Consider the following 26759-nt stretch of genomic DNA (forward strand, 5'->3'; position numbering starts at 1 on the left):
CGCTGTCCGGTCCCATTGATTCTGTGTTTTTGGCTTTGGAGAGGGCTATTTTAACCTGCGTGTCTGTGATTTCAGGGACTCTACATTCTTCTGGTGCGATTATGGGCCCTTTGGGAGTGGGGGGGGGGTGAAGTCTGCACTGAACCTGTCTGCCAGGATGTTGGTGATATCTGTTGGTTCAGTGAATTTGTGCCATTCTGCACTAACTCCAAGCAGATTTGAGCATTGCCACTTAGATTCTTGACGTAGCTAAAGAATGCCTTGTGGTTATCTTTGGAGTCCTTGGCAATTTTTCTTTCAAAGCTCGCCCTGGATGATTTTATGAGGGATCGTAGTTTCTTGCTGATACTGATCAGGGATGTCTTCCCTTCTTAGGATTTTACTCTTTTCCATACTATTTTCTTCCTCCTATTGTATAGCTTGTTTATGGCAGGAGTCCACCAGACTGGTTTCCTTTTCTTGGACTTGGAGGAGTGAGTCTTGGTTTTGCTTGGGATGGCACGATCCATGCATTCTTGTAGCTGCCCTTAGAATGCATTAGTAAAGGATTTTGCAGCTTGGACAGTGTCATCCTTCAGCATGGGGGCTTTGAAACTTTCCTCCTCAGTCTTAAGTAAAGTGAAGTTTGCTTTTGAAAAGTTTTTCACGGTGGTTTTCTTGTCTGGGGGTGGGGGTGGAATATGGATATCCAAAGTGATTTGTTTATGGTCAGATCTAACCAGCGAGGGGTTGACGTCTGGTGTGGAACACCGGTTGCCCATGTTGGTGATGACCAGGTCCAGTATGTTGTCACCTCTGGTGGGAGTGTTGACCAGTTGAACCAGGGCATTTGAGTTTATAAATTCTAGGAAAAGTTGGGCAAGGGAGTTGGTACTTGAGTAGTTCTCCCAGTTAATGTTTGGGTAATTGTAATCACCCAATATTAGGGTATTTGGTAGGACCTTTATGTTTCCCAGTGATGTCCTTCAAGAATGCAACTGCAGTCATAACATGTGGGTTGTCCTGCCTCAGGCAGCCCTCGGTCGGCCGCATTCCAAAGTCTGGGTCCGACGTCGGCTGATGTCGCATTTCTCTCCGACGTCAGAGTGGCTGGAGTATACAAGCATCAGCCAACGCCATATTCTTTAGTCTTTCTTGCCGCACGGTGCCCGAAGCAGAAGCAGTTCGCAAGTGCCAGTCGGTCAGCTCCTGTATTCTACGATACCGAAGTCATCAAAAAAGCTAAGTACCCCGTTGGGGACCTTTTCTTGCCTCAGCCAATGTCAGAAATTACTGAAAAAGTTAACAATTGTCTTTTTTGTGGTAAACAAATACCTCATAAGGATTTCCACTCTTACTGCCTCCCTTGCCTGGGCCCAGACCACGAGGTCTCGGCCTGTGTAGCCTGTGCTCGCTTCAACAAGCGCACTCTCAGGCGCCGGGCGGAGTTCGCTGGAGATTTTTTCGGCGATAAATTTGCTTACATCATGCCGTCGGATCTTCCGACATCGCAAACTCCCAAAAAGCGAAAAGGCCGGGACCGACATCCTCGGCCCGTGTCTACCACCAACTCCACGCCTAAACCTAGCACGAGTGCTCCAGTTCCCTCTGAGACGGTCTCTCCACCGCTCCGAACCGAAGACACCGCATTTCCGACGACTCTGATTCCAGACATTACTCCGACGCCAGTTATAGACTTTCCTCCGGATACCGAAACCGAGGAAATGCCCGAGACCATTGCTGTAGACAAGGTCACTCCTGCACGTGGAGCTGCCAGGCCTCCTATGGCCATGTCTATTAAGGCCTACACTAGGGCTAAGGCAGCCAGCAAAACAAAGCATAGTACTTCTAAATCCTTACCTCAGCCGACTCCGGAGACACAAATTATGTCCATGGCTGCTGATTTAATTTCCATGATTAGAGGTTCCCAGGCCCATCCTGAGAGAGCATCCCAGCCTCCTCCGGATAAAAGGCCCTGGGTTGAACCCTCTGACCCTACTCCTTCAGATGAAGACTCTGAGGGCTCTGTCCACTCTGATGGCCAGGAAGAGCTCTTCCAGACCTATGAGGACTCGGATGCAGAAGATTCCATCCCTTCGGCCTCCCCTCCTGAGGATATTTCCTTTGGGGAAGTTCTGCACACCATGAGGGAACATTTCAAGTGGCAGGGTCAGGAATATTCTGATTCTAGGAAACGCCTTAGGACTTTCCTTAAGAAGCCTCAGCACAGGCCCTTAGCTATTCCTCCTGTACTTGATGTTCTGGATGATTTGTATTCTGACTCTAGTGCTATCCTTGTTTCTCTTCCTCCTGCTCCAGCCAAGCCAGACAGGTATTACAGGGTCCCAGAAACTCATTCCCATTTATTCAGGGCCCATACTGCTGATTTGGAAACTATTTCACAGGGGCCTAAAGGAGTTTCAGCCTCCACCTCAAAAAATCCTTTGCCCTCCAACAGGGAAGCAAGGTCATTAGAGAGATCGGGCAAAAAGGTTTACACATCCACTACCTTATCTATGAGAGCTTTAAATTGCCTTTTTCATATGTTACAATATCAGGATTATCTCTTAGAAGATTTACAAAAAACATTAGCTTCTCCTGATCCTTTAGACAGGAAGACTTTGCAGGAAGCTGTACATAACACTCAGCAGGTAAGAAATCACTTCCTGCAGTGTGGATATGATGCACTGGAAGCTTCATGTAGGGCAGCTATGACAGGGGCAGTGATTCGTAGACATGCTTGGTTAAAAGATCAACCTCTACCAGATCATGTAAAAGCAAAACTTCTGGATGCACCTTTGGAAAAGAACAAGCTTTTTGGTGCAAATGCTAAGGAGGTGTTAAAGACCATAGAAGTAAAAGCAAAATCAGTTCAGACTGTGAAAGATTTCCTCCAGGTTCAACCCCCCAGATTCAGTAGGAATTGGCCTTCAAAAAACTGGTCCTTTCCTTATCCAGAAAAGTTTCAAAGGGGTAAGAACAGACGTGGCCGAGGAAGAGGCCAATACAGAGGCCCTTACAGGGGACGACAATGGCAACCAGGAAACCAAAGAAGTGACGCAGGGGCTTCACCTGCCCAACAACCACAAACTCAATGACTTTCCTCTACTACCGCCTACCAGGGAACAACTAGAAGCTCCCTTGCGCCGGAAATTATCTCTGTTTGCAGAAAACTGGCACAGACTGACAAAGGACAAATGGATTTTGGACATTATAGACCGAGGGTACAGGTTTCATTTTCATACCTTACCAAGAAAACAAGGCATGCCAAACCTACCACAAAATCAAAGGGCAGAGGCTATCAAGCAAATCACTCTGCTGACTCGAATGAAAGCAATAGAAAGAGTTCCACAACAAGAACAAGAACAAGAACAGGGGTTTTACTCAAGACTGTTCCTTGTTCCAAGAAAAGAATCTCAATGGAGACCAATACTGGACTTGTCCGCATTAAACACCTTTCTCATAGTACCAAAGTTCAAAATGCTGACTCTACAGCAACTCCTTCCCATGCTGGGCAAGGAGTCATGGCTGATTACTCTGGACCTCAAGGAGGCATACCTGCATGTCCCTATCAGACACAGCTGCAGAAGATACCTCAGATTTCTTGCAGGGCCAGAGCATTATCAATTCTCAGCATTGCCATTTGGCTTATCTACTGCGCCCAGAGTATTTACAAAATGCCTGGCTTCAGTAATTGCTCATTGCAGGCTCCAGGGTATACAAATCTACCCGTACCTGGACTACTGCCTCATACAAGCGGACGACAAATTGATGTTGACAAAAAACCTGGATTATGTCATACGATTACTTCAAGCTCTGGGATACACAGTCGACTTCCAAAAGTCAAGACTGCAGCCATCCCAGTAAATAATCTTCTTGGGAGCCAAACTAGACACAGCCTCTCAGATGGCTTATCTAACAGAAGACAAGCAAGAGAAGTTAACTCATTACTTCAAAGGTTTAGCAAAACTCACCCAGATGACTGCAAGGAGATTCCTACAGGCCCTGGGTTACATGGCATCCTGCATTCTACTGGTTCCATTAGCAAAACTACACATGAGAAAGCTTCAATGGTACCTAAAAAGCATTTGGTCTCAACACAGCAACAACTTGGAGACAATCATACCACTCATTCCATGCCTACAAAAGGAATTCCTATGGTGGGCCTCGGTGAGCCAGGAAAACACAGGTATGTCATTCAAAAAACCACAGATAACACAGACCATGACTACAGACGCCTCAGACCTTGGATGGCGCACATGGAAGGCAGGTGTATACAAGGACAATGGTCTCCAAAGGAAACACATCTGCATATAAACCTAAAGGAAATGCTGGCAGTAATGCATGCCATCGAGGCTTTTCAATACCAACTCCAGCAAGGCCATTTAATGATACGGACAGACAACACCACTGTGATGTGGTACATAAACAAGCAGGGGCACCCACTCTTACCCCCTTTGCAGACTGACAATGCAGCTTTGGGAGAAATCACTGAGCCTAAACATCCAGTTACAATCCCAGTTTGTTCCAGGAAAAGACAATGTGTTGGCGGACAGCCTAAGCAGGAATTTCACAGATCCACACGAGTGGAGGTTACATCCGAAGGCCTTCAGACAACTCACTTCGACATGGGGCAAGCCAGAAGTGGACCTATTTGCCTCTCACCTCAACCATCTTCTACCAAAATTTTGCACAAGGACATACCATCCAAAAGCTTGGAAAATAGATGCCCTCTCATTCAACTCCCTAGCAATCTATGCATTCCCACCTCTGCCACTGATGACCTCAGTTTTACTAAAGATCAAAGCAGAGAAGCCCAAGGGAATCATAAAGCTCCGGATTGGCCAAGACAACACTGGTACCCACTACTATGGAGCATATGTCACACCAGGAGGTGGGCCCTCCCTCAGTGGCCTCTACTTTTGACTCAACACAATTTTGAAACACTGCATCCAACCCTTCAGACACTGCAGCTAACAGCCTGGGAGATCCCATAAATAACTTCAGCTTATCTCTCTCCAAGGAAGTTCAGCGGATACTTAACAGAGGCTCGAAGACCATCCACCAGAAAGGTTTACTTAGCAAAGTGGAAAAGATTCAGCAATTGGAATACCAGCAAGGGTCATGATGCATCATTGCTGAACATCCCACTTATCTTGGAATATTTGGCAGATATGTTAAAGAACGGCCTCTCATATTCTTCCATAAAGATACATGCATCTGCTATTTCAGCTAGATACAACACTGATCCTCCTGTTTTCTCTCATCCCTTACTAAGACAATTCCTCAGGGGAATCAAGAACATTAAGCCACCACGAAAGGCCCCAGTGCCAGCCTGGGACCTCAATTTTGTCTTAGAAAAACTGACTCTACCTCCTTTTGAGCCAGCAGCTTCAGTTGACTTGCAATTTCTCTCATGGAAGACAGCTTTCCTGTTGGCAATTTTTATTTATTTATTTATTTTTTTACATTTGTTGACCGGGCTAGTCTTACTGGACATATATCCGTTTTCAGTAGAGGCCCGGGGAGAAAAGCTCCAAATACACAAAGTAAAACAGTTATTACAAAAGACCAAAATAAACATAATACAAAAGTACCAGTGTAGACTTATATAGCAATTTACGAAAAACTAACACTGACAAAATGTATGTAAATAGAGAAAAAGTCAGATAAAAGTAAAATACGTGGTATAGAATATTCTGAAGTTAGATTAAATAAAAGATAGATAAGCAGAACACAGGTGGGAAAACATATGTGACAATAAACTAGAATGCTAAGGTAGAGTCAATATCAAGGATAAAACAGTCAATAATTAAACCTATTATTAGAGGACCAGTAAGGGGAGAGGGGGGAACTTGGGAAATAATGAAATCATTTCAGTCAGGGTTAGCACAAGGGCATAACCACCGGGATTTTAGATATTCTTTGATGTGTCTTTTGAAGTGGGATGTAGAGTCAAGGTTAGTTATTTCATGAGGGAGTTGATTCCAGAATTTCCCGACAGAGTTAGAGAATAATGCATCCCCAGCTTTATTATATGATTTATTTAAGGCCACAAGGAGTTTATTAGCAGAGCGTAGTGTGGATAGGTTTTTATATGGTGAAATTAGTTTTTTGAGGCTAGGGGTAGCATCAGGGTAGAAAAGAGACTTATGAGTGATAAGTAGCTGTTGATAGAGTATGTGGTTATTTAGCTCTAACCAGTCTAGTTGCTTGAGGTTGTGACAGTGATGAGTTCTGAAGGGGTTGGCAGTAATGAATCTAGTTATACTATTGTAACAGGTGGATAGTTTGGTAAGGTTGGATTTAGATAAGTTTGTATATATAGCAGAGGCATAGAAAAGGGTAGAGATCAGATGGGTCTGGGCCAAGGTTTTTCTGGCTGCAGGGGTAAGAAAGGGTTTAATTCTGTAGAGAGTACCTATCTTTTTGTTAACCGATTTAATGGTATTGTTAATATGGTCATCAAAATTAAGATGGTTGTCAATAGTAACACCTAATAGGCGAGTGGTCATATCTGGGTTAATACAGGTTGCATTATTTGAGGAGATAGTGAAGAAAGGAGTTGGAGATTTGTGTGTAGGAGTAAAGAGAAGAAGTTTTGTTTTTTTGGCATTGAGAAGGAGGGAGTGTTCCATAAACCATCTCTCTACGTTATGGAAGATTGCTTGGGTAAGGGAATGGAGGGAGGAAACATTATTAGTAGCGCAGATTAAAGTTGAGTCATCAGCATGTTGAATACAGATGGCTTGGGGAATGTTCAAGTGCAGGTCATTGATAAATAAAGAAAAAAGAAGGGGACCTAAGATTGAGCCTTGTGGAACCCCAATGTTTACTGGGAGTAAGGAAGAAAGGTTGTTATCCCATAGCACTGCGTGTTGCCAGTTTTGGAGATAACTCCTAAACCATTGAAGAGCTTGTGAACCAAGAGAATAGTGATGTAGCTTGTCAAGGAGAATATTATGATTAACCATATCAAAGGCTTTTGACAGGTCTAGGAATAGTGCTGATGAGAAAAGATTTGTGTTCCTATTATTATTTATAGCGTCAGAGAAGGAAAGGAGGGCAGTTGTAGTGCTGTGAGAAGGTCTAAAGCCATGTTGACAATTAGCTAGAAAATTGTTTTGCAGAAGGTAGTTAAGAAGTTGTTTGTGTATACATCTTTCCATAATCTTAGCTAATGGGGAGAGTAAGGCAATAGGGCGAAAGTTTGAGAGTTCAGTAGAGGAGCCCCCTTTGTGTAGAGGAATTATATGAGATGTTTTCCATATGGAAGGAATTTTTCCTTCAGAGATAGTTCTGTTAATAAGTATGGATATGGGATAGTCTATGGCTTCAGCAGCAATTTGTAGGTATTCTGATGGAAGTTGGTCAGCAGATGGGGTGCAAGGTTTAAGTTTTTTGAGAAGTTTATAAATAAGAGATGTAGCAACAGGTTGAATGTGAAAGGTATCAGTTGAGACTTTGGAGGTATTAGGGCAGCTAGTAGTAGATGTGGGTAATGAATTCGCTAGGGCTTGAATGGTTTCTGTAAAATACTTGTTAAAGGAATCTGGGATCTGGGAGGAATTGTCGAGGTCAAAGCCAGATGGGGTAGGAGTAGTCAAATGTCCTGGTTTAAGAAGTTTGTTAATACCTGACCAGAATTTTTGAGGGGTGTGTTGACTTGTTTGTTGAAGGTGGAGATAATATTCCTTTTTGTCTTTAAGAGTCTTTTTTTTAGTAGCATTTCTTAACTGTTTAAAGAGTAGGTAATCTGATATACATTTAGTAGCTCTCCATTTAGCCCAGATTTTATTCCTTAGGTGCATTTTTTGCTTAGTTTGTTTAGTGAGCCAAGGTGCCGATTGAGATTTTATTCTAGTAGAGCGAATGGGAGCATGATCATTAAGGATATGTAGAAAGTGAGTATTAAAGTAGGACACTGCTTCATTTAGTTCAAGGCTAGTCAGTGGGGACCAGTCACATGCTTTCAATTCTGTCAGAAAGTTGTCTGGGTTGAAGGATTTATTAGAGTGGGATATCTTGATGTTATGGGTATTTGGGATATGCAATTTTTGTCTACTAACATAAGTGAGCATATGGTCACTAATATTATCGGGAAGTGTTCCTGGGGTGTAAATGTTAGGATGGTTATTTGTAAGGATCCAGTCAAGAGTAGTTTCTTTTTTATTAGGTTTATGGATTCTAGTTGGAGAGGTTATTAATTGCGAGAACCCATAGAGGTTTATATGACTAGTAGGGTGCTGGGATGAACAGGTTATCCAGTCAATGTAAGTCCCCAAGGATAATAGTTTCCTGGGGTAGTTGATTAGAGAGTGAACTAAGTAAGTTTTCTAGAATATGGATATTATTTCCTGGGGGAATGTACATACAGATTAGATATATTGATTTGTTGTTGTTAATTTGAAGTTTGATAGACAGTATTTCGGTTTTGGAGTCTAGTGAAGGAAGTTCCTTATATGGTGTGACTTTGAGATTAGATTTATAGATAATGGCAACGCCTCCTCCTTTCTTCTTTATACGGTCACATCTAAGAATATTATAGCCTGGTGGGGTGATTTCATGGTCTGGAGTAGAGGGTTTTAGCCAGGTTTCTGTAAGACATAGAATGTCGAATGAGTGTAGGTGCAGGAGTGCATGAAGGTGGTGAGTTTTGTTATTTATACTTCTAATATTAAGGTGAGCAATTAGAAGGGAGTTAGCTGTTTTAGTACATGGCAATGGAGTTGGAGAAGTAATATTGTTTAGATTGAAGTTAGAATTAGAATTGGGACCAGGGTTAGGATGAATATCTCCATGTAGGAGGAGATTATGCTGAGAATCGAAGTGGAATTTGAGATTTTTAGTTGAGTTATATTGATATGTTTTGTTTAAGTAAAAAGATATATGAGTTTTTCTGTGGAATTTTGGTAGTAGATAGGTGGAGGAACAGGTTATGTTGCTGTGATAGTGTGTGTTGATAGAAGAGGTTGATAAAGTTTGTTGGAGGTGAAGATTGTGTTTATGTAGGGAGATATTTTCAAAGAAGGTGACATAATAAGGTAAGGTTAGGGTGGTTATAGCAATGGTGAAAAGTGTGATATATGTGAAAAAGGATTTGAGTAGAGGAGACATAGTGGTAGGTAAGTAGCTAGAGAATATAGCTTGTGATAGAATGTCAGATTAAGAGTAAGTAGGGATGAGCTGAGTTACAGTGAAAGATTTTCAGTTGAAGGGAGAAAAAAGGAGACTAGCAACAGGAAATGGTGAAGTTATAGTTAAAAGGTAGGTAGCATAGAATAGGAATACAGAGTATGGCCAGGGCAAGAAAAAAGGGGCAGTAAAGATGTGGGAAGACAGAGAAGGAGTTAAAGTAGATAAGGAGTGGGAAAGGGAATTTGAAGTAGAGAGAGTTTTTGGAGTTGGGTGGAGTTTGAGAAGTGGAATGCAGATCAGAATTAATTATTTAGGGAGTTGAGGTAAGTTGTGAGAAGGTTGGGGATTGGTTGAGAGAAATAGGGGGAGTGGCTGGTGAGGTATAAGTCTAGGACCTCTAGGAGTGGGTGGGATATGGGGGTAGGGTGGGGAGCGAAGCGGGGCCACAAGTAAAGACAGAGTGAGTGGAGACAATCAGTGAGCAGCAGGACACAGGGAAAGATAGTGAAGCAAGTGAGTAGCTGGTATGGAGTGCTAAAAGTCAAGGTAGTAAGGAGAAAAGAGGGTGATGCCTAGAAGCAGAAAGTGAGATCAAGAGGGGGAGAAAGTAGGCTAAGTAGGCTCAGAACGAAAAGGGGAGAAGAGAAAGTAAGTTCTATGAGCAGAGACTAAGAGAGGATAGGGGAAAGATTAAAGGCACCAAGCTTAGTGATTACTGGTACCTAGTGGGCAAAAGTGGAAGTAGTGGCAGGTAGCCACGGAGAAGTAACCACAGGTGGAAAGAAAAGGTAGGTAGCAAGGGATAGATCTTGCAGAAGGCTAAAATCAGGGAGGGAGGGGGGGGACTGGCTGCTGACCCAGAGGCAAACAAAAAGCCTAAAAAGGTGTAATTACAGTCTGAAATATACAGATACGCCTTCAAAAATGGGTCCGGTGTAATAGCATACTTAGCAACTTCTGTACAATCAGGTGGGAGCACAGGGCAGCAGAAGATAGTGGATGGCCACTTAGGTAAGGCTTGAGGTGGTTCAGGGGTCCTTAGGAGCAGGCAAGTCCCTTAATAAATGTTCAGGAGAGATTGCTAGGGGGAAAAAAAGATTAGAAGGAGGGAATTAAAAAAGGGATTACAGTTTCAAAAAAAGACAGATCTAAGTATACAAATGCAAAGAGGTCATTCACAATTCAACAGTTCTTTGAAAAACACATAGTATACATTTAGACTAACCGGCACTAAGATTAGGCTAATTACTTCAGATGAGCAAAAGCAAACAGGCATTAGACCTTAGTAAAGTATATTAATACACAGGTAACAATTCCAAGGCTATAATCACCTTTAGGATTGTGTTAAATCAAAATACTCTAAGAAAAGAAGAACATCAATCTAGCATCAAAATAGACCCTAAAACATGTCAAGTTATCGTAAAGTACATATACAAGTTACTAAGGTAAAAATACAAAATACAATAACTTGTACATACTAAATATTCACTCAGCCTTGCCCTTTATGAACAAGGGAAGAGTGTATGTAGATGTATGTAAAATAATTGGATAGAGCCAAATAGATCGTTTTACGATCTGCGCAATGCTGACCATGTGCTAGGACCCACCAGCGAAGTAACCGCTATCAAAGGAATCCTCTACCAGTTAAAAAACAACGCTAAAATGTACTAAAAAACACTAACCATCCCAACGAGATAGAGCGACGTCTAGTGATGATTACATATAAAAACTAGCAACTAGCCAGGTGTAGTGAGTGGAGCTAACTAAAGCTGATTTAAAAAAGAACGCTAAAATGTACTACAAAACACTAACAATCCCAACGAGATAGAGCGACGTCTAGTGATAATTACATATTAAAACTAGCAGTCTGAGCGCCAGGTGTAGTGAGTGGAGCTAACTAAAGCTGATAAGAGAGAGAGCGATATGTTGGGAATGCAGAGCAATGCAAGCGTTAGGCGGCAAAAGCTACTGTTCCTGCTAGCTATATGTCCTATAACACAGGTATAATTGCTGCCAGCTGAGTAATTGCAGTAGTCAGGACACTGAATATATTACCCGGTAGAACTAATATCAAATAAACATTGTCAGAGCAACCCAAAATAGCATAGTAGAACGCTAAAATGTACTACAAAACACTAACAATTCCAAAGAGATAGAGCAACGTCTAGTGATAATTACATATTAAAACTAGCAGTCTGAGCGCCAGGTGTAGAGAGTGGAGCTAACTAAAGCTGATAAGAGAGAGAGCGATATGTTGGGAATGCAGAGCAATGCAAGCGTTAGGTGGCAAAAGCTACTGTCCCTGCTAGCTATATGTCCTATAACACAGGTATAAATGCTGCCAGCTGAGTATTTTCAGTAGGCAGGACACTGAATATATTACCCGGTAGAACTAATATCAAATAAACATTGTCGGAGCAACCCAAACTAGCATACTAGAAATAAGCCAGAAAGAGACGCTAATCACAGCATGCCATGTCGCCAGAGCGTTCTCTACAAAGAAAACACTAGCCAGTAACAACCGCGAGGTATTATTAGCAAGTCCTACACGGTAAAAACACCCAACATTCCAGTTGCTCAGCAGTAATAAACTATAACAATGTTATAGAAGCAGTACAAGATCAAAGATACAGTTAAAAAACAAAACCTACGATACACTCAGCAGCAAAGTACATAAAATGGTTTGGAAGCAGTACAAAAACAAAATACACATATGTCCAGTAACAGGTAAGAGAATAAGTGTACTTACAGTTACCTCAGCAAGAAGGGTTTCGGAGCTACAGGCCCTAATGGCAATACCACCCTTTATTATTTTCCACAGAGACAGGGTTTCATTAAGGACCTTTATGCCAAAGGTGGTATCTAGGGTTTCTCTAAATCAAGCCATTCATCTGCCTGCTTTCTTCCCCAATCCTGAGAATAAGGGGGAAAGACTTTTGCATACCTTGGACATTCACAGACAACTTCGATACTACCTGGACAGACCCAAGGCCAGTAGGAAGTCTGAACAACTTTTTGTAGCTTACGCCCCTGCAGTCCAAGGAAAAGCACTTTCAAAACAGACTATTTCTAAATGGATTGGACATTGCATCAGATTCTGTTATTCCTTTCATGGAAAGACTGTTCCAGCCAATGTCAGACCACATTCCACCAGAGCTACAGCCACCTCTACAGCATTTTTAAGAGGGGTGCCTACCAAGGACATTCTCGAAGCTGCTACATGGAGCTCCGTGCATACATTCTCCAAACACTACAATCTCCCTCTATATTCCAGATCCAGAGCAGGCTTTGCTTCGGCAGCCCTGCAGGGTTTGATTGCCACACCATCTCTTTCCTAGAGCATACCTCCTCCCCCAGCTAAGCTATGGTATTCTACCCACATGTTATGACTGCAGTTGCATTCTTGAAGGACATAGTACAGTTTTGTACCTACCATAAATGTAGATGTCCGATAGACATGCAACTGCAGTTGGATTTTCCCTCCCTCCATACCCCTCTATGCCTAGGGTCCACTCCTATCCCTGTTACTCTTAGCTGTGGGTATCTGTTATGGTGTATTTGTTTTATTGCTCATTTATTTGTTTGGAATCCTGTTTTTGTCTTCCAATTTGATTACAGCCTTCCTTGGAGGGCACCTGGCATCTGGGGCAAGAAACACTGAAGAATATGGCGTCGGCTGATGCTTATATACTCTAGCCGCTCTGACGTTGGAGAGAAATGCGACATCAGCCGACGTCGGACCCAGACTTTGGAATACGGCCGACCGAGGGCTGCCTGAGGCAGGACAACCCACATGTTATGACTGCAGTTGCATGTCTATCGGACATCTACATTTATGGTAGGTACAAAACTGTACTTTTCCAGAAACATGGAATGGGGGTCCTGGGACATGGTGGGTGATCTGTAGCAAGCTACAATTTGAATTGCAGTTTTGCCCATTGTTAGTTGCACGTGGATGATCTCTGAAGCATCGTGCTGTGCCACTAACCTGGAGGTGTGGGTATCCTTCCACAACATTCAGTGTTTAGGAGTACACTAATTTTCACAGATTTGGGGGAAAATATCTATCGCAGATTATACAGAATTTACTAAAGAAATGGACATTGCTTCTTTTTATGCTTATAACCACACCTAGGTTCACAGATTTAGTGTGCAAGCTTAAAGGACAACTATGCCATAAACACATTTCTTTCCTTAAAGTGCATTTCCCTCCCTAGCGAATGAACTCCTTACCTTCACTAATTAAAAAAAATATATCAAACAGTTGTTCCTCCCCCTTGTGTGGCATTTCTGTCCTAGTCAGCTTTCTTAGTGTACATACATAGGGGCAGAAAGAAATTTCATGATCCTTTCTTTAAGAATGTGTCTCCCTTGCTTTTGCATCATTTCACCAATGATATCATTAAATCTTTGGCCAGGAAAAAAATCTGATATCTGTAGTTGTTTTTTGTTACTGTAATCCCATTATGGTCCTAACACTTCGCGGGCTTAAAATTGCCAGAGCTCTAACTTTTGTGTTCATATAAAGCTGTATACTTTCCCTTCCGTGGGGACATGCATGTATTTAGCTTTTTATAGTCTGAAGGTGAATAAACATGCTAAACACAGAGAACTTCACTAATTAACTGACTGAACTTAATTAATTAGCTGGGCTTTGCAAGTCAGGAAAGGTGGCAGTCTAGCTGACTCGGAGAAAGAAAACAGGAGACAAAACTCGCAAAATATCACTTAAAGAGGCTGTGTTATCTCTCTCTTTATTTATCATTTTCCAATAACTTTTCTCAGATGATGTAACTCGTGTGCATGCAGGAAACAAAGATGTAAGAGTGACTGCAAAAACTTTGCAGACATTTTTACAGAGGAAGCTTAAAACTGGACAGTATTGCTCATTACCTCTGTTTTGAGCGACTGGGACTGGAACATTGTAATCTTATTTGCTGTGACCCCCCCCCACCGTACATTACAGAAGGATATAGCTTTCCCAGAAAATAAGATCATGTCAGCATGTCTGCCCCTGTAAGACCATTTAGAGTTAGAAAAAAAGTTGAATTTAGTAATAGGTAGTTATTTTGCTTCCTGATAGATTTGGATTGCATAGAATTTCTTGACGAGATAAAAATATGTATTTCTCTACTACTGCCTGTAGTTCCCTTTTAAGACTTGCAAGTCATGAGAGAGCTTAATGTTCTGGGTACCATATAGGAACTTGTAGTACCCATGTGAGCTGTCCATTTCCTTCTTGAAGGTATGCATTATTGGTCTAAGTTTAATTGAGGGGGAGTTTATTCAATAGGTGTAAGAGTCTTTGATAATATGAAATTGTCACATTTCACTATATCATTTGTTATATTTGACTGTACAATTGAAGTTTTATGTGTATGTATGTATTTATTTTTGCCTTCACTGGACCTGTCTGAGTGCTCCTTTACCAGTAGTTCCATGGAGTGAGGGCAGACCATCCCCAGACTAGGTGAGAGCCATACAGCTGTTTTATTCCTGCCTATCAGCCCATTCATTCACCAGTGGTGAGACTTAGGTGGTTGGGGGTGGGCCAGCTTGCTGGTCTTGCAGAGCTTCTTACCATCCTTAGTAAAGCACCCCCTTGTGGAAATGCTACAGGCTCCACTATTGCCCATACTGTTGGGTGTATGTAACTGCATGCCTACCCTAGCTATGTGCATATTCACATTAACAGCATGCACTCCTAGGCCCGAGCTTCATGTGTGCTCCCATTAAGTGTCACCCATGGCAAATCAGAGCCACCTCTACCCCCACCAGCCCCCCCGATGGATGAGGTAACAGCAGCTGCTCACTTCATCATCTCCATCACGTGGTTGAAAAGGTCATTGAACATGCGAGCCTTAATGCTTTATCCTTCTACACCACCAGAGCTGGCACTGATGTTAATTTTTATTGAGGCCAGATGCCCACTTTTTTTCAGGATACAGGGTGGTATTTTAAGTGAAATTTCCCTTATTGCTCTTTCACAGGTATAGTTCTCCTCTAAGGTGACTTATAAGCTGAGAGGGGCTGTTGTAGTATTTGGCTATAAGACAACCCTAGATACACTTTTTTCCTCTTTGTCGAGGAGTCTAAGTAGTTTCTTCAGCAGCACCAGATGGCATATGAGTACATTATAGAACATGGTATGATGTTCTATAATTGGTGTAATAAGACCAGTAGAAAAGGGAGCATTTATTGTCAGGCATGATATCAGTCCCGTGTAGGATCAGGTGGACAGCATCTCATGCTTTGCGAATGGTATTTCCTATATATGAATGTCAAATGACAGGTTATTATGCACAAAGACTGCAGAGTCTTTTACCATGCTGTCAACATTTAGTTGTTGCCCAGTGGGTAGTATATAAATCTGGTATGCAAGTTTTGCCCAAGTCCCAGAATACTGCATTTTTGGCATTAAAGTTAAGGTCTTTCCTGTGTAACATTATGTGCTGTTTGAAGGGAGATGGTGTCATTGTGGGTAGAAGATACTCCAGGGTTTGCGTATCTGGTTATTTGGTGATCCAGACGTTTATGCCACTTTTGATGTCCGTGGAAAAAGATAACAGAAAATGAATGGCCCCTAGACTGATCCTTAAGGGATTTCACTGATGACAAAAGATTGTGAGGACAGAGTACTCCTTTTCATGTATCAGTTGTGTACAACCATGTAGCAAGTTGTGGTCCCAGTTTTTATGGCTTCATTTAGTTGTATAACCCAGAGTTTATGTATAACTCTATAAACTGGGTTATGGTGCCAAATGCTTTAACCAGATAAATTGAAAGGACTGAAACGTTCATCAAGGGGAGTGCTCACAGTGAAAGATTGTAAAAGTCTGAGCATATACATCTGCTGCTGGCAAAACTATGTAGAGTTAGGTTATTGAGAAGGAGATACCTTGTTTCGATCTGAATAATTTCCATGGTGATTGTTACCTTGCATGTGTTCATTAGACTCCGTAGTTTGAATGTATTGGCATCCGTGAGAGGGCCTTTCCTCTGGATTAGGACTACAGTAGCCTGCTTCCAGGTGACACAATGTAGCCAGTGTTTAGTACTCTAAGAATATCCATAAGGGGGACTACTGGGATATTCTTGATTTTAAATTAATTAGGCATTCTGGCACCTGATCTGGTGTTTCTTATCTTACTGTGAGAGCAGGGTTGACAATTTTAGTTGCAATTTTAATGTGATATCCTGTTACATTGAGAACTAGTGAAGGGGGTTCCCCTTTGTGGATGGTTTTGTTCCAGCTTTAGTGTACCAGTGTATCCCCTATCTCTGGCTCTGTTAAAGTGGTGGTTCTACCATATTGTATTCTTGTTTCTTCTCCTTTATTTTTCAGATGTGGTTGCAGAAATCATTCATATTGTCTTCTATCTTTAGCTTCCCTGTATCTGTCAAGCATCGGGCATTCTGCGATTATTTGACCTAGTTGTTCCACTATGGCGCAAGAAAGAGCTTGGGGGAGGTTGACTTTTCCAAAGGTAATTTCAACAAGTCCCAAACCTTCAAAATAGCTTTTTTGAAAACTGCATTCAGCAAAACTGAAACAAGATTTTTTAGTGTGTGTGGGGAGGGGGGGTGGAGCAGAGCTGGCATTGGTAGCATAGAGATAAAGCCCAGACTATAGCCTAGGCAACACAAGTTTGATTAGCAGTTTGGGTGCCTTATGGTGCAGGGAGGATGGATGTGCCTGTCCTGGATGGGAGGAAGTGAATGTGATAAGGCATTCCTTCACTGCTCCCTGGTGGAGGCCAAAGCTCAAAAGGAGTGGCAAACTTAGGGAAGGGGAACTGGAGAGAGATGAGCAGGCATGGTAGCTTTAAAAGCCCAGGATAGAGTCAAATCTCAGACCACTTCTGACTGCCCACCAAAGCCTGTTGTATATAGTCAGCATCCTGGGGCAGGAGAGTTGTGGCTAAGAAAAGGGTATGAGCCTTTCAGGATGATAGCACCATTCATGGTACTTCAGCCTTGTCAGGGTAGGAGTGAAGAACTGACTGTACAAGCCAGTGCTCTAGACCTGGAGGAATAAGTGGGCCAGTTGAGTGGCAGGAGGAAGGCTTGATAGCAAGAAGAGTGCTAGACAAAAAAAAGGTGATTGGTGTGTTTCTATATTACTTTAATTTTAAGTGAATTAGCCACCACTACCCCCCGCCCTATCTTGTTAGTATGACTGGATGTGCTATACTTCAGGTTTTATCAGATTGTATTGTAGCCCTTAACAGTAACTGTTAAGTTTTGATTTAATTACCCAGATTTGCCTCATTAAGATTTGAGACAACAGAGAAATGGATCTTTTCTAGCATTTCTCTAGGATTTTGTATCCTGCCATCTCTCTAATGCTTGTAAAATGTTTCCAAGGGATATATTATTTCAGGTCTCGGGTAATATTCTTGGTCCCAACACAGGGCCTTAATTTTTAAACGCACTTACTCTCTTGACGAATAAGTAAGTTCAGCAGTGCTTAAGCTTCTCTGTTGGAAAACTCCTCCTCTTGGCCTTTGCCTCAGCCTGACTCATCATATTTGTGATATTCTGAACCTATATCTTCAGCAGCCTTATTTAATTTTACATAAAGATAGAATTTGTTTGCACATTAGTACTTTACTTGTAAAGTGATCTATAACAAAGTTTGAATCCGTGTACTCTACTTGGTTTTCTTTCTGGCTTGGTCCAGTCTAGGTAAATGTCTTTTGCATGTTATTATTCACAAAGTAGTTCCATTGTTGCACCAACAGAACAGAAGCCTTGCATAAAGACCCAACAGTTTTTCATTTTCTTTTGCCAGAGGCAGAGAGGGCAAAGCAGGTGTCCAAAAACTACAGCATTAAGTGGCTGACTAACCTTCTGTTATGACAAAGTTGGAAAATCCCTTGATGGGATTCAATGATGTTTTCAAGAACATTTCTGTGGAAAATATTTGTGAGGCAAAAACATGATCTGTGCTGCAGTTTTGCCAGGCATTTCAAATGGATGCTGTCTCCAGATTTAGGACTTATTTTCTAGAGAGTTTTAAGCCATAATTTACTTGGGCTCATCACCCAGAATGTCATCCAATGAACAATCACATGGTTATGTGAAGTACTGACCCTGACCTTGGGCTATATGACGGGTCCTCTAAGAGTAGTATGGATCTTCCTATCCAAATTGCCTATGTTTATTCATAGCCTAGTATTTACCCATGAGTCTGTCAGTCTGCAGACTATTACAAGTTTAGCCAACAACCAGATGTCCTAATCAAACCCTGTACTTTGTATCTGTGAGGTTAAGACCTTAACCATGGTCCCAACCCTCCTTGGCCCAGTATTTACTTTTGTGACCATTTTGTCAGATGCTTATAACCATGGGTTTACTGTACTGCTGCTTTTGATCTCGTACAAGATCTGGAGAGGTTAGGAGAGACTGCTTTGATCTGGTGGCTGCTAATGGTCCTAAGAGAATGGTTGGAGTATGAAGGTGAAAATTGGTCTAGCATGAAAAGCCCAAAAAACACAAGTGCCAACTTCAAGTTCACAAACAAAAACGTCAGTAGGAAAAAACACTTTAATATATCGAGCAAAGCTTTCGGATATAATCCTTTATCAAAAAAAAAAGTGTTTTTTCTAGCATGAAAAGCACAGGCACAAGTCGTGTGAGTATTCCATCTGGCAGACTATTGCCACAGATCCATGGTTATGATGAGTATTTCATAAAACTGGTTTTGATGCGGTACCTGAAGGTCCCCTCTGGTACATTTAGCTGTTTGGACCTTTAAATCTTGTACTATTTGCAGTTATGTATAAGTGTTGTAGTCTTATAGGTGACTTCTGTTGGAAGAGTTGTTTTTGGAGGAAGGCACCAAAGTTCTTGTTGTATTTGTTACTGTTTCTTTCTTTTTTCCATGTATTTGCACTTCTGTATAGCTATTGTAACTTTGAATGTGTTAAATATGTTATTTCTAGGAAGTTAGACTTGATTCAGCAATGATTAGTATGAGAATGCTTCTCACCCAAGCATGGGTACTGTTTGAGAAACCAGTGAATTTGCTGGTCATGAGGAAGAAAAAGGAAGTCCTTAGTTTGGTATGTTACATCTTCCATGCTTTCCATTTTCAGGAGGACTTAAAGGTTTTCCTTCTTTAGTAGACATGGCCAAGAACAGGCGTCGACATTTGTGTGGGCAGACTATGTAATAGCGTCTTTAGAAGGGTACATTGGCAAAAGATAAGGGCTCTATTGCAGAATTCTTAAAGTTTAAAGTATGCTATTCCATCTTTGATAAAATTGCCAGAAAATAAGTGTAACTGGCTGCAAAATATCCAAATGATGCAGCAATTGGGATTGTCTTCTCTGCATGGTACAGATTTATAGAAAGTTTCACTTCTTGAAATTTCAAAAGTGTTTTGGTTCATATTTATCAGGTTACAATCTTTACTAAAATCAATGATAAAAATGAATGATAGGAAGATGCCATCCCTTTTGAAGGGATGGGGTTCTGTTCAAGTTTTTGTTTTGTGTTTTTTTTTTTTTTTTTTTTTTGGGTACCCACAATAGAATATAAATGCCGTCGTGATTTGTCAGTTTATCATGGTTAAAAAAATGATGCCTGTTTAGTTCCACTTCTTCTAGGGACATAGATGGCAGCTTTGGATTTGAAACTGACGTAATGCAGCATACCATTGTATAGGCAGCACATGCGATTTCTGGTGTTTCAGGATGATATTTTATGCGTTGTGGTTTCACAGCACTTTCCTTTTGTTTGCCAAGTGTCTAGCCCCATTACTGGCAGCAATGAGGGTGAAGTGCATACATATTTTCCTTTAATTCAATGACTGCCTTGCTAGTTGCTTAGTTTTGGACCAGCGTGTGGAGCACCTCCTTGTATTGATCCCTATATTGTACTTCTTTGGGTTCCTCAACAACCAGAAGTCTGCTTGATCCCATCAAAGCACGAAGTGTTCATGGAGGCTTTGCTGGATTCTGACAAGTAGACTGCATTCCTTTCAAAAGTCAGGATTCCGAGAATGTTAATGTGTTTTTTATTAGGCACTCCTCCAAAAGGACTCGTCATCAAGAGATCTGGCAGATTCTTGATCATATGTTAGTGAGCATTGGGATGGTTCAGGGTGCATAACTTTTTACATGTGAAATTTTCAGGTGTATCCTAAGGACTTGGGTCATGAGAGTGAGCCACTGGAATGTATTTGAAAGGTTGTGACATGTCCCATCACTAGTTAAGTCACAACTGTACAGTAATCCAACTAGAAACTTCCATTTTTTGAATGGCCTTTTTTGAACATTACTGGCAGATTCCAGGGTCACAGGGGACTCTGGAATCAGATTTTAGTAACGAGGTTTTCAAACCACCAGCTTTATCTTAAAATGATTTGATTAACAAACGGTTTCATGAGTTTATCCAGTGCTTATGGTTATAGTGTTCTGATTACCTGGTTGATAGACAGATTCCGTACAAACTAACAATGTTGTAGTACCAAACACGTCATTGGCCACTCATACTGTTAACTTGTGTCTGACCATAAATGTGTGCTGATTTAGGTAGGTTTTAGTCTAATTTGTCACTATTTTAGTAAATCAAAACATGCAGTTTGGCTATGATTTTCATTAAATTTCATATTTCTGTAGTGTGTTATTTCAGTCTTCATTTTAACTGTATGAAAGTATTTTGAAAGGTTTTCTAAATCATTTTTCTCTTTTTCTCTACACTTCATTTTAGCCGACTCATGGCTCTGAAACGAATGGGAATAGTAGACGATTATGAGGTACAACAAATATGTATTTTTGAACATTTTTGACAGAACTGTGTAACTTTGCTGCTAATTTTTTTTCTTTTCTTGAAACAGCGAATTCGTTCATATGCTGTTGCAGTAGTTGGTGTTGGTGGAGTTGGGAGTGTGACTGCTGAGATGCTGACAAGATGTGGCATTGGTAAGGTAATACATATTTTATTAGACATTATAATACCCTTGCTAATGACCTTATTGATGTAAAATGTCTGTTTAGTTGTGTGGTGCTTTATATTCATTTGTAATGTTGCTGAAAATGTATGTAAAATTCACAGGTATCCACCTTAATTTGTACAGTAGATATTCTGAAGCAAATTCTGCAGTTGGATAAGTGAATGGAGGATCCATCACCAAAGCTGTCTGGGAATGTGGATGGTATAAAGTGATTTATCTAGCATCCTGCTCACAGAGAGTGAATAGCTTTGCAAGTACACTTATTACATGATGTACATGATTGCAGAAAACTAGTCCTCTATTGAGAGAGTGCTATTTGCAAAATGTTTAGAGGCCCATGATATATGTTCTACTGGCCACCATCAGTTTCTGCTATTTTGCATTTAGAAATTAACAGCAAGTTGATAGATGTGTGATTGTTACAGGGCTTGACCCCATCCCCCTTTTGGCTTAAGTGATTAATTCCTGGTTAAGTCTACATGTTGAAAATAAGAAGCCAGTGTACTGCATGCTGTAGAATTATTTTATTTGGGGGGAAAACAGAGATTTGACGTTGAAGGCCGTCTGCAGAATTATTTGCGTAGTCTTCTGAGTTGTCTGGTGTAGCATAATTCTGAGGGTCTCTGTCTCTTTCAGTTGGGGGGGGGGGCACATATACCTCCTGCCAGTGCATCCTAGGATGTCTGGTACTAGGCTAGGGGGATGGGCTCAACCACTGCACTCACCACTCCAGCTGTTAGGATTTCAGTCCTAATGTACGTCATTGGGAAGTTTGTGTTCGGTGCCTACATTTCTGAATCCTGTAGACTGATCCTGTGATCATCTGTTCATAATTCCAAGTGTACAGGGAGGAAGTTCAGAGATATATTATATGCTTTACGTGGTTAAAGTGCTGTGTTCATTCCAGTTGGCACATAGGATTTAGGCTGTTAACTGCTCACGAGTTGCTTTTCTATTGTCTAGAGTTTGATTCCTTCATTCTCCATTGGCCTACTGTGTGATTCGGAGCAAGTCACTTAACCAGACATTGCTCTGTGACAGTTAGTGAATCTGAATCAAGCTAATCTCCTCAGTGGTTTCCTGGACAACATGCTTAACAGCTATTTGTGAACAACAGGATTTATTTGCATTGACACTAATGGTTCTTGTGGCAGGTGAATTGCAGGAAGAATGGCTGTGCCATTGCTTCAACCTGGACATCTGTAGAAATTGCAGAAAGCTTAAGGGCCCACATCATGCCATTGAGAAAGGTATTATGGAAAGCTGACCCTTGTGAAGTGTCAACATGAAGGCTTTTCACCTCATCTCAAGCTAGAGTTGGATATGTGAAGGGAAGGTAAGGAATTTGGAGATTTGTGCATCTGCAACAGTAGTCTATTCCTGCAATGACCTCTGCCTTTTAATGAATCACTTTCATAGGTTCATAGGTTCATACTAGGCTATCTGCCCAAGGGCATTTATAAGCCTAGCCCATAGTTATGTGGCTTTCGCCACCCCTTTAGTTTGAATAAAAACTATGCCTATCATTTTGCTGTGCCTCTGTCAAGCAGTGACGCTGAAGTAATCCCTGGGGTATATCTGCAATCTCCCATCCATTGGTCAAGATTCCTCTTGAACAAGACCAGAGAGGTGCTCTGCCTCACATGTACCGGGATTTTGTTCCACAGCATAGGGAGTCTCTGGGTGATGAATCTGTCCCTCCAGCACGTTCTATTTATAACCGTGTCAAGGTTTAAGTCTCCGCCCTTGTGGTTCTGAGGGATCTAGATTTTTGAGGTGAAGCATATTCATCAAATCTGGGTTTGACATGGCCTTATATGTCAGGCACAGGTCACCTCTGAGCAAGCGGTATGAGACTGAATAGAGCTGGAGTTCTTTCAGTCGGGCAGCATAAGACATATTTTGAGACCCTTTATTCTTTTGGTGAGGAACTTTTGGGGCCTTTCAAGCTGCAGCAGGTGTCTGGTCAGATACATTCGAACGGGCATTGTACTCAATCATAGGTCTAATAAGTGATGAGTACAGGGGACGATGACCTCCCTTGATCTAGATGTGAATCCCTTCATGATCAGGTGGGTGATATAGAAGGTTTTCCTAACTACTTTAGCAACATGAGTGTCAAACGAAGGCTACTGTCAACCTGGGTCCCCAGATCTCTGATGACTTTTTCTGTGCTCAGTGGATTGCCACCTATATGGTAGCTAGGGGTAGCCTTGTTTTTCCCAAAGGGTATGACTATGCATTTTTGGCATTTAACTTCAGGCCATGGCTCTGGCACCAGTTATCCATTTCTGTGAGGCCCTTCTGGAGGATATCTGTGTCAGATGTGTTTTCGACTATGGCCCAGTTTGCAGTCATCTGCAAACTTTGTCAGCCATAACCCTCCTGTGTTTGCTTGTACTTCAGAAAAGTAGATGCCGAACAAGAGTGGACCCAGGACTGAGCCCTGTGGGACACCACTTGTGACAGGCTTTGAGTCTGACATGGCTCCAGCAACTCTGACCCTGTGGGTTCTGTCACTTAGCCAGTTTGCAACCCATCTTGTGATGTATGGGTTTACATTCAAGCTGATGAGTTTTTCGATGATACCTGAGTGGGGTATTGTGTCAAGGCCTTTGCCAGGTCGAGGTAGGCTGTATGGACTGCTTTTCGCTCATCAATGGCCTTGGTGACTGTCTCGAAAAAGTCAACCAAGTTTAAGAGGCAGGATCTGCCTTTGACAAAGCCAAACTGAGTTGGATCCAAAGTCTGCAAGTTCCCTATGTCTTTATTTATGAGTTCCATTATGATCCTCTCCATGGCTTTGCAGATAAGGCTTGTCAAGCTAATGGGGCGGTAATTTCCAGGGTCTGTGGAGGCACCGCCCTTATGAAGTGGGACCACAGTCGCCGTGCGCCACTCCTTGGGTACGTATCCTGAGGTGAGGCTAAGATTAAACAGCTGTCCTAACTGTGGGTTTAATTCCTCATTGAGTTCATGAAGCACACAGCCGGGGACACCATCCGGTCCCATGGATGCTGTGTTTTTTGCCTTAGTGAAGGCAGTTCTCACCTGGGCGTTGGAGATGTTTGGGGGGCTACAATCCTCTGGAATAGATATCTCTCCTTTTGGGAGGGGAGAAGTTTGCACTGAACCTGTCAGCCAGTATGTTGGCAATGTGTGTAGGTTCAGTAATTTTCACATCATTTTGAACTAATTCTGAGCATATCTGGGAGTTTCCTCCTAGGTTTCTAACATAGCTAAAGAAGGCCTTATGATTCTCTTTAGAGTCCTTGGCGATTTTTCTCTCAAAATTTGCCTTGGATGATTTTATGAGAGCTCTTAGTTTTTACTTATAATGATCAAAGGTGTCTTACCTTTCAAGGATTTTGCTCTATCTTGTAGTAGCTTCCTCCTTTTGTTGTAGAGCTTGTTTATGGCTGGGGTCCACCAGACTGGACGCTTGCCTTTGGTACAGAGAGTCTTAGTTTTGTTTGGGATTGCCTGATCCATGCAGTCCTGTAGGTGCTGGTAGAAGGCATTTGTAAGTGATTCAGCGGTTTGAGTAATGTTTACCACTGGCTCAGGGGCCTTAAAGGAGACCACACTAGTTTTAGAAGTGTGAAATCGGCTTTTGAGAAGTTTTTCACTGTGGTCTTTTTGTTTCAGGTGGGGCGGGATGAGGACCTCCAGCGAGATTAGTTTATGATCTGATCTCACCAGTGAGGGGTATACTTCGGTGTTGAACATTTTGATCCCATGTTCGTGATGATGAGATCAAGTATGTTTTCTCCTCTTGTGGGGATGGTGACTAGTTGTTCCATGGCATTTGAGTTTATGAACTCCAGGAATCTTTGGGTTAGAGTGTTCGGGCTTGAGTAGTGTTCCCAGTCTATATTAGGGTAGTTAAAGTCACCTAGTATGATGGTGTTTGGAGATACATTTATCCCTCCAATGTTTTCAGGAAGGCCATGTGAGGTTCCTGAGTTTGAGAGGGTGGCCTGTAACATGCTACAAATTGCAGAGCAGTCTTGCCTATGGTTAATTGCACCTGGATGGTCTCCGATGCATCATGCGTTGCCACCAACCTTGAGGTGTGGGTGTCCTTTATGAATATGGACACCCTCCTTTCTTGGTGTTGTCCGGATTTTGGGGCCGAACGCATGATATGAGGTGAAACCTGTTAGTGCTGGGGTGCTCTCAGGAGCCTTGAACCAGGTTTCTGTCACAGCACAGACATCGATGTTCTCCATATTGAGAAGGGCCTCGAGTGCGTGCATCTTGAGATTGAGACTTCTGGCATTGAGCAGCATTACCCTTAGTTTTTTCCTTTTGGTGTTCTAGGGTGGTAGGTTTAGAATTTGAGCCTTGCCTAAAAAGGCACTATGGGGTGGCAAGAGCCTTTGCCAATATCCGGAAGCCCAGGGTGACAGGTGCAAGCCGTCCCTTGCGAGCAGCGTGGCTTGTCCAGCATGTCATCCCAGGCAGACAGACATTGGATCCCCTTTGAATGACACCAGAATTTAAGCCAATTATTAAAGCTGATCATCTTATCACTGTATTGTGGCATCATTCTAGGTGAAGGTAGGATACTGCTCAAGGTCAAGGTCATACCTGCCTGGGCTACATAATCAGAGAGCTCCTCGATGTCCCTTTTCATGTAGTCCAAGGAGGTACGTCTCAGGTCGTTGACACCAGCGTGGACAATGACTGAGTCGTACTTGTACCTGCTGTTGAGAGACCTGAGTGCTTGCGTTATGTGGCGGATTCTAGCGCCTGACAGGCAGCTTACTGTGACCTTCTCTTTACTCAGTCTGGTGAGCGGGACGTCAGTGTGTCTGACTATGGAATCACCAATGACAAGTGTGTCTGGCATTTTGTTTGGCCTTAAGGGCTGTGACTGTTTGACACTCTGACTGTGTGGTCTATGTGTTGCATGTGTTGGGTCGTGAGGTGGTAGTTGTTTGGGTGTCTGCTTTGGTGGCCTCTGCTGTTTTGGTAAATTTTGATCAGAGCCTCCGAGTATGTCTTTGTGTGAGTATGTGTATGATTTGAAGTTGTGATGGTACCATGTGTGACTGGGTATGTATTGTGTGTGGTTACCTTCTCCTCCTGTCTGGTCTTGCCAGTCCTATGTTGAGAGAGCTCAGCCTCCAGTTTGGCCGTATAGTTGCATCTCTCGCATGTATTTGTGTTTTGTGGGAGAAGGAGAGGATTGTCTGTGTACATGAGGCAGTTGTAACATTGCCTCAATATTCCCAGGTTCACCAGTTGAGCTGGAGAGGACACTAGCAACTGATCCCTCGACATACTAGAAGTAGTAGATAAAGAGACTTTCAAAGGACTCGTGTGGAAGTGGGTTTTAGGCTGGTGGGGTACTATCTATAATAAGAGTGCTTTATCAAGGTGCAAGTACTGTAGGAGTAAGTGCTAGGCTTTACAGATAGAGAATAGTCTACTTGGGAATCAAGTAGAGATGAACTTTTCAGTTATAGGATATGCTGGTTAGATCAGCAGTACAGCTCGAGGAAGGTAGTTTTAAGGGAAAATTGGAAGAGTGGAATTTAGATGGCCCAAATAGTTTAACCTTGTTTAACCGCTGCTCTTGTGTGCAACAGTGGTAACTCAGCTAAATCAGCTTACTGGCTTAGCGTGTTTTATAGCAGGGGCTGAAGGGAGCTAGGAATTGGCCCAAAACGAC

The 26759-nt window shown here is 42.1% G+C and overlaps 1 protein-coding gene across 1 annotated transcript in view; it reads left to right on the forward strand.

Moving 5' to 3' along the window:
* Positions 1 to 26759, forward strand: part of UBA5 (ubiquitin like modifier activating enzyme 5) — a 443420-nt gene that overhangs the window by 119483 nt on the left and 297178 nt on the right. Inside the window, exons 2-3 of the mRNA XM_044061527.1 lie at positions 20836 to 20881; positions 20963 to 21052. Of these exons, the coding sequence (XP_043917462.1) occupies positions 20836 to 20881; positions 20963 to 21052 (136 nt within the window). The remainder of the gene's footprint in view (positions 1 to 20835; positions 20882 to 20962; positions 21053 to 26759) is intronic.

This window comes from Protopterus annectens, chromosome 2.part0 (genome assembly GCF_019279795.1).
Source record: "Protopterus annectens isolate FY-2018-M chromosome 2.part0, PAN1.0, whole genome shotgun sequence".
Classification (NCBI taxonomy): Eukaryota; Metazoa; Chordata; order Ceratodontiformes; family Protopteridae; genus Protopterus; species Protopterus annectens.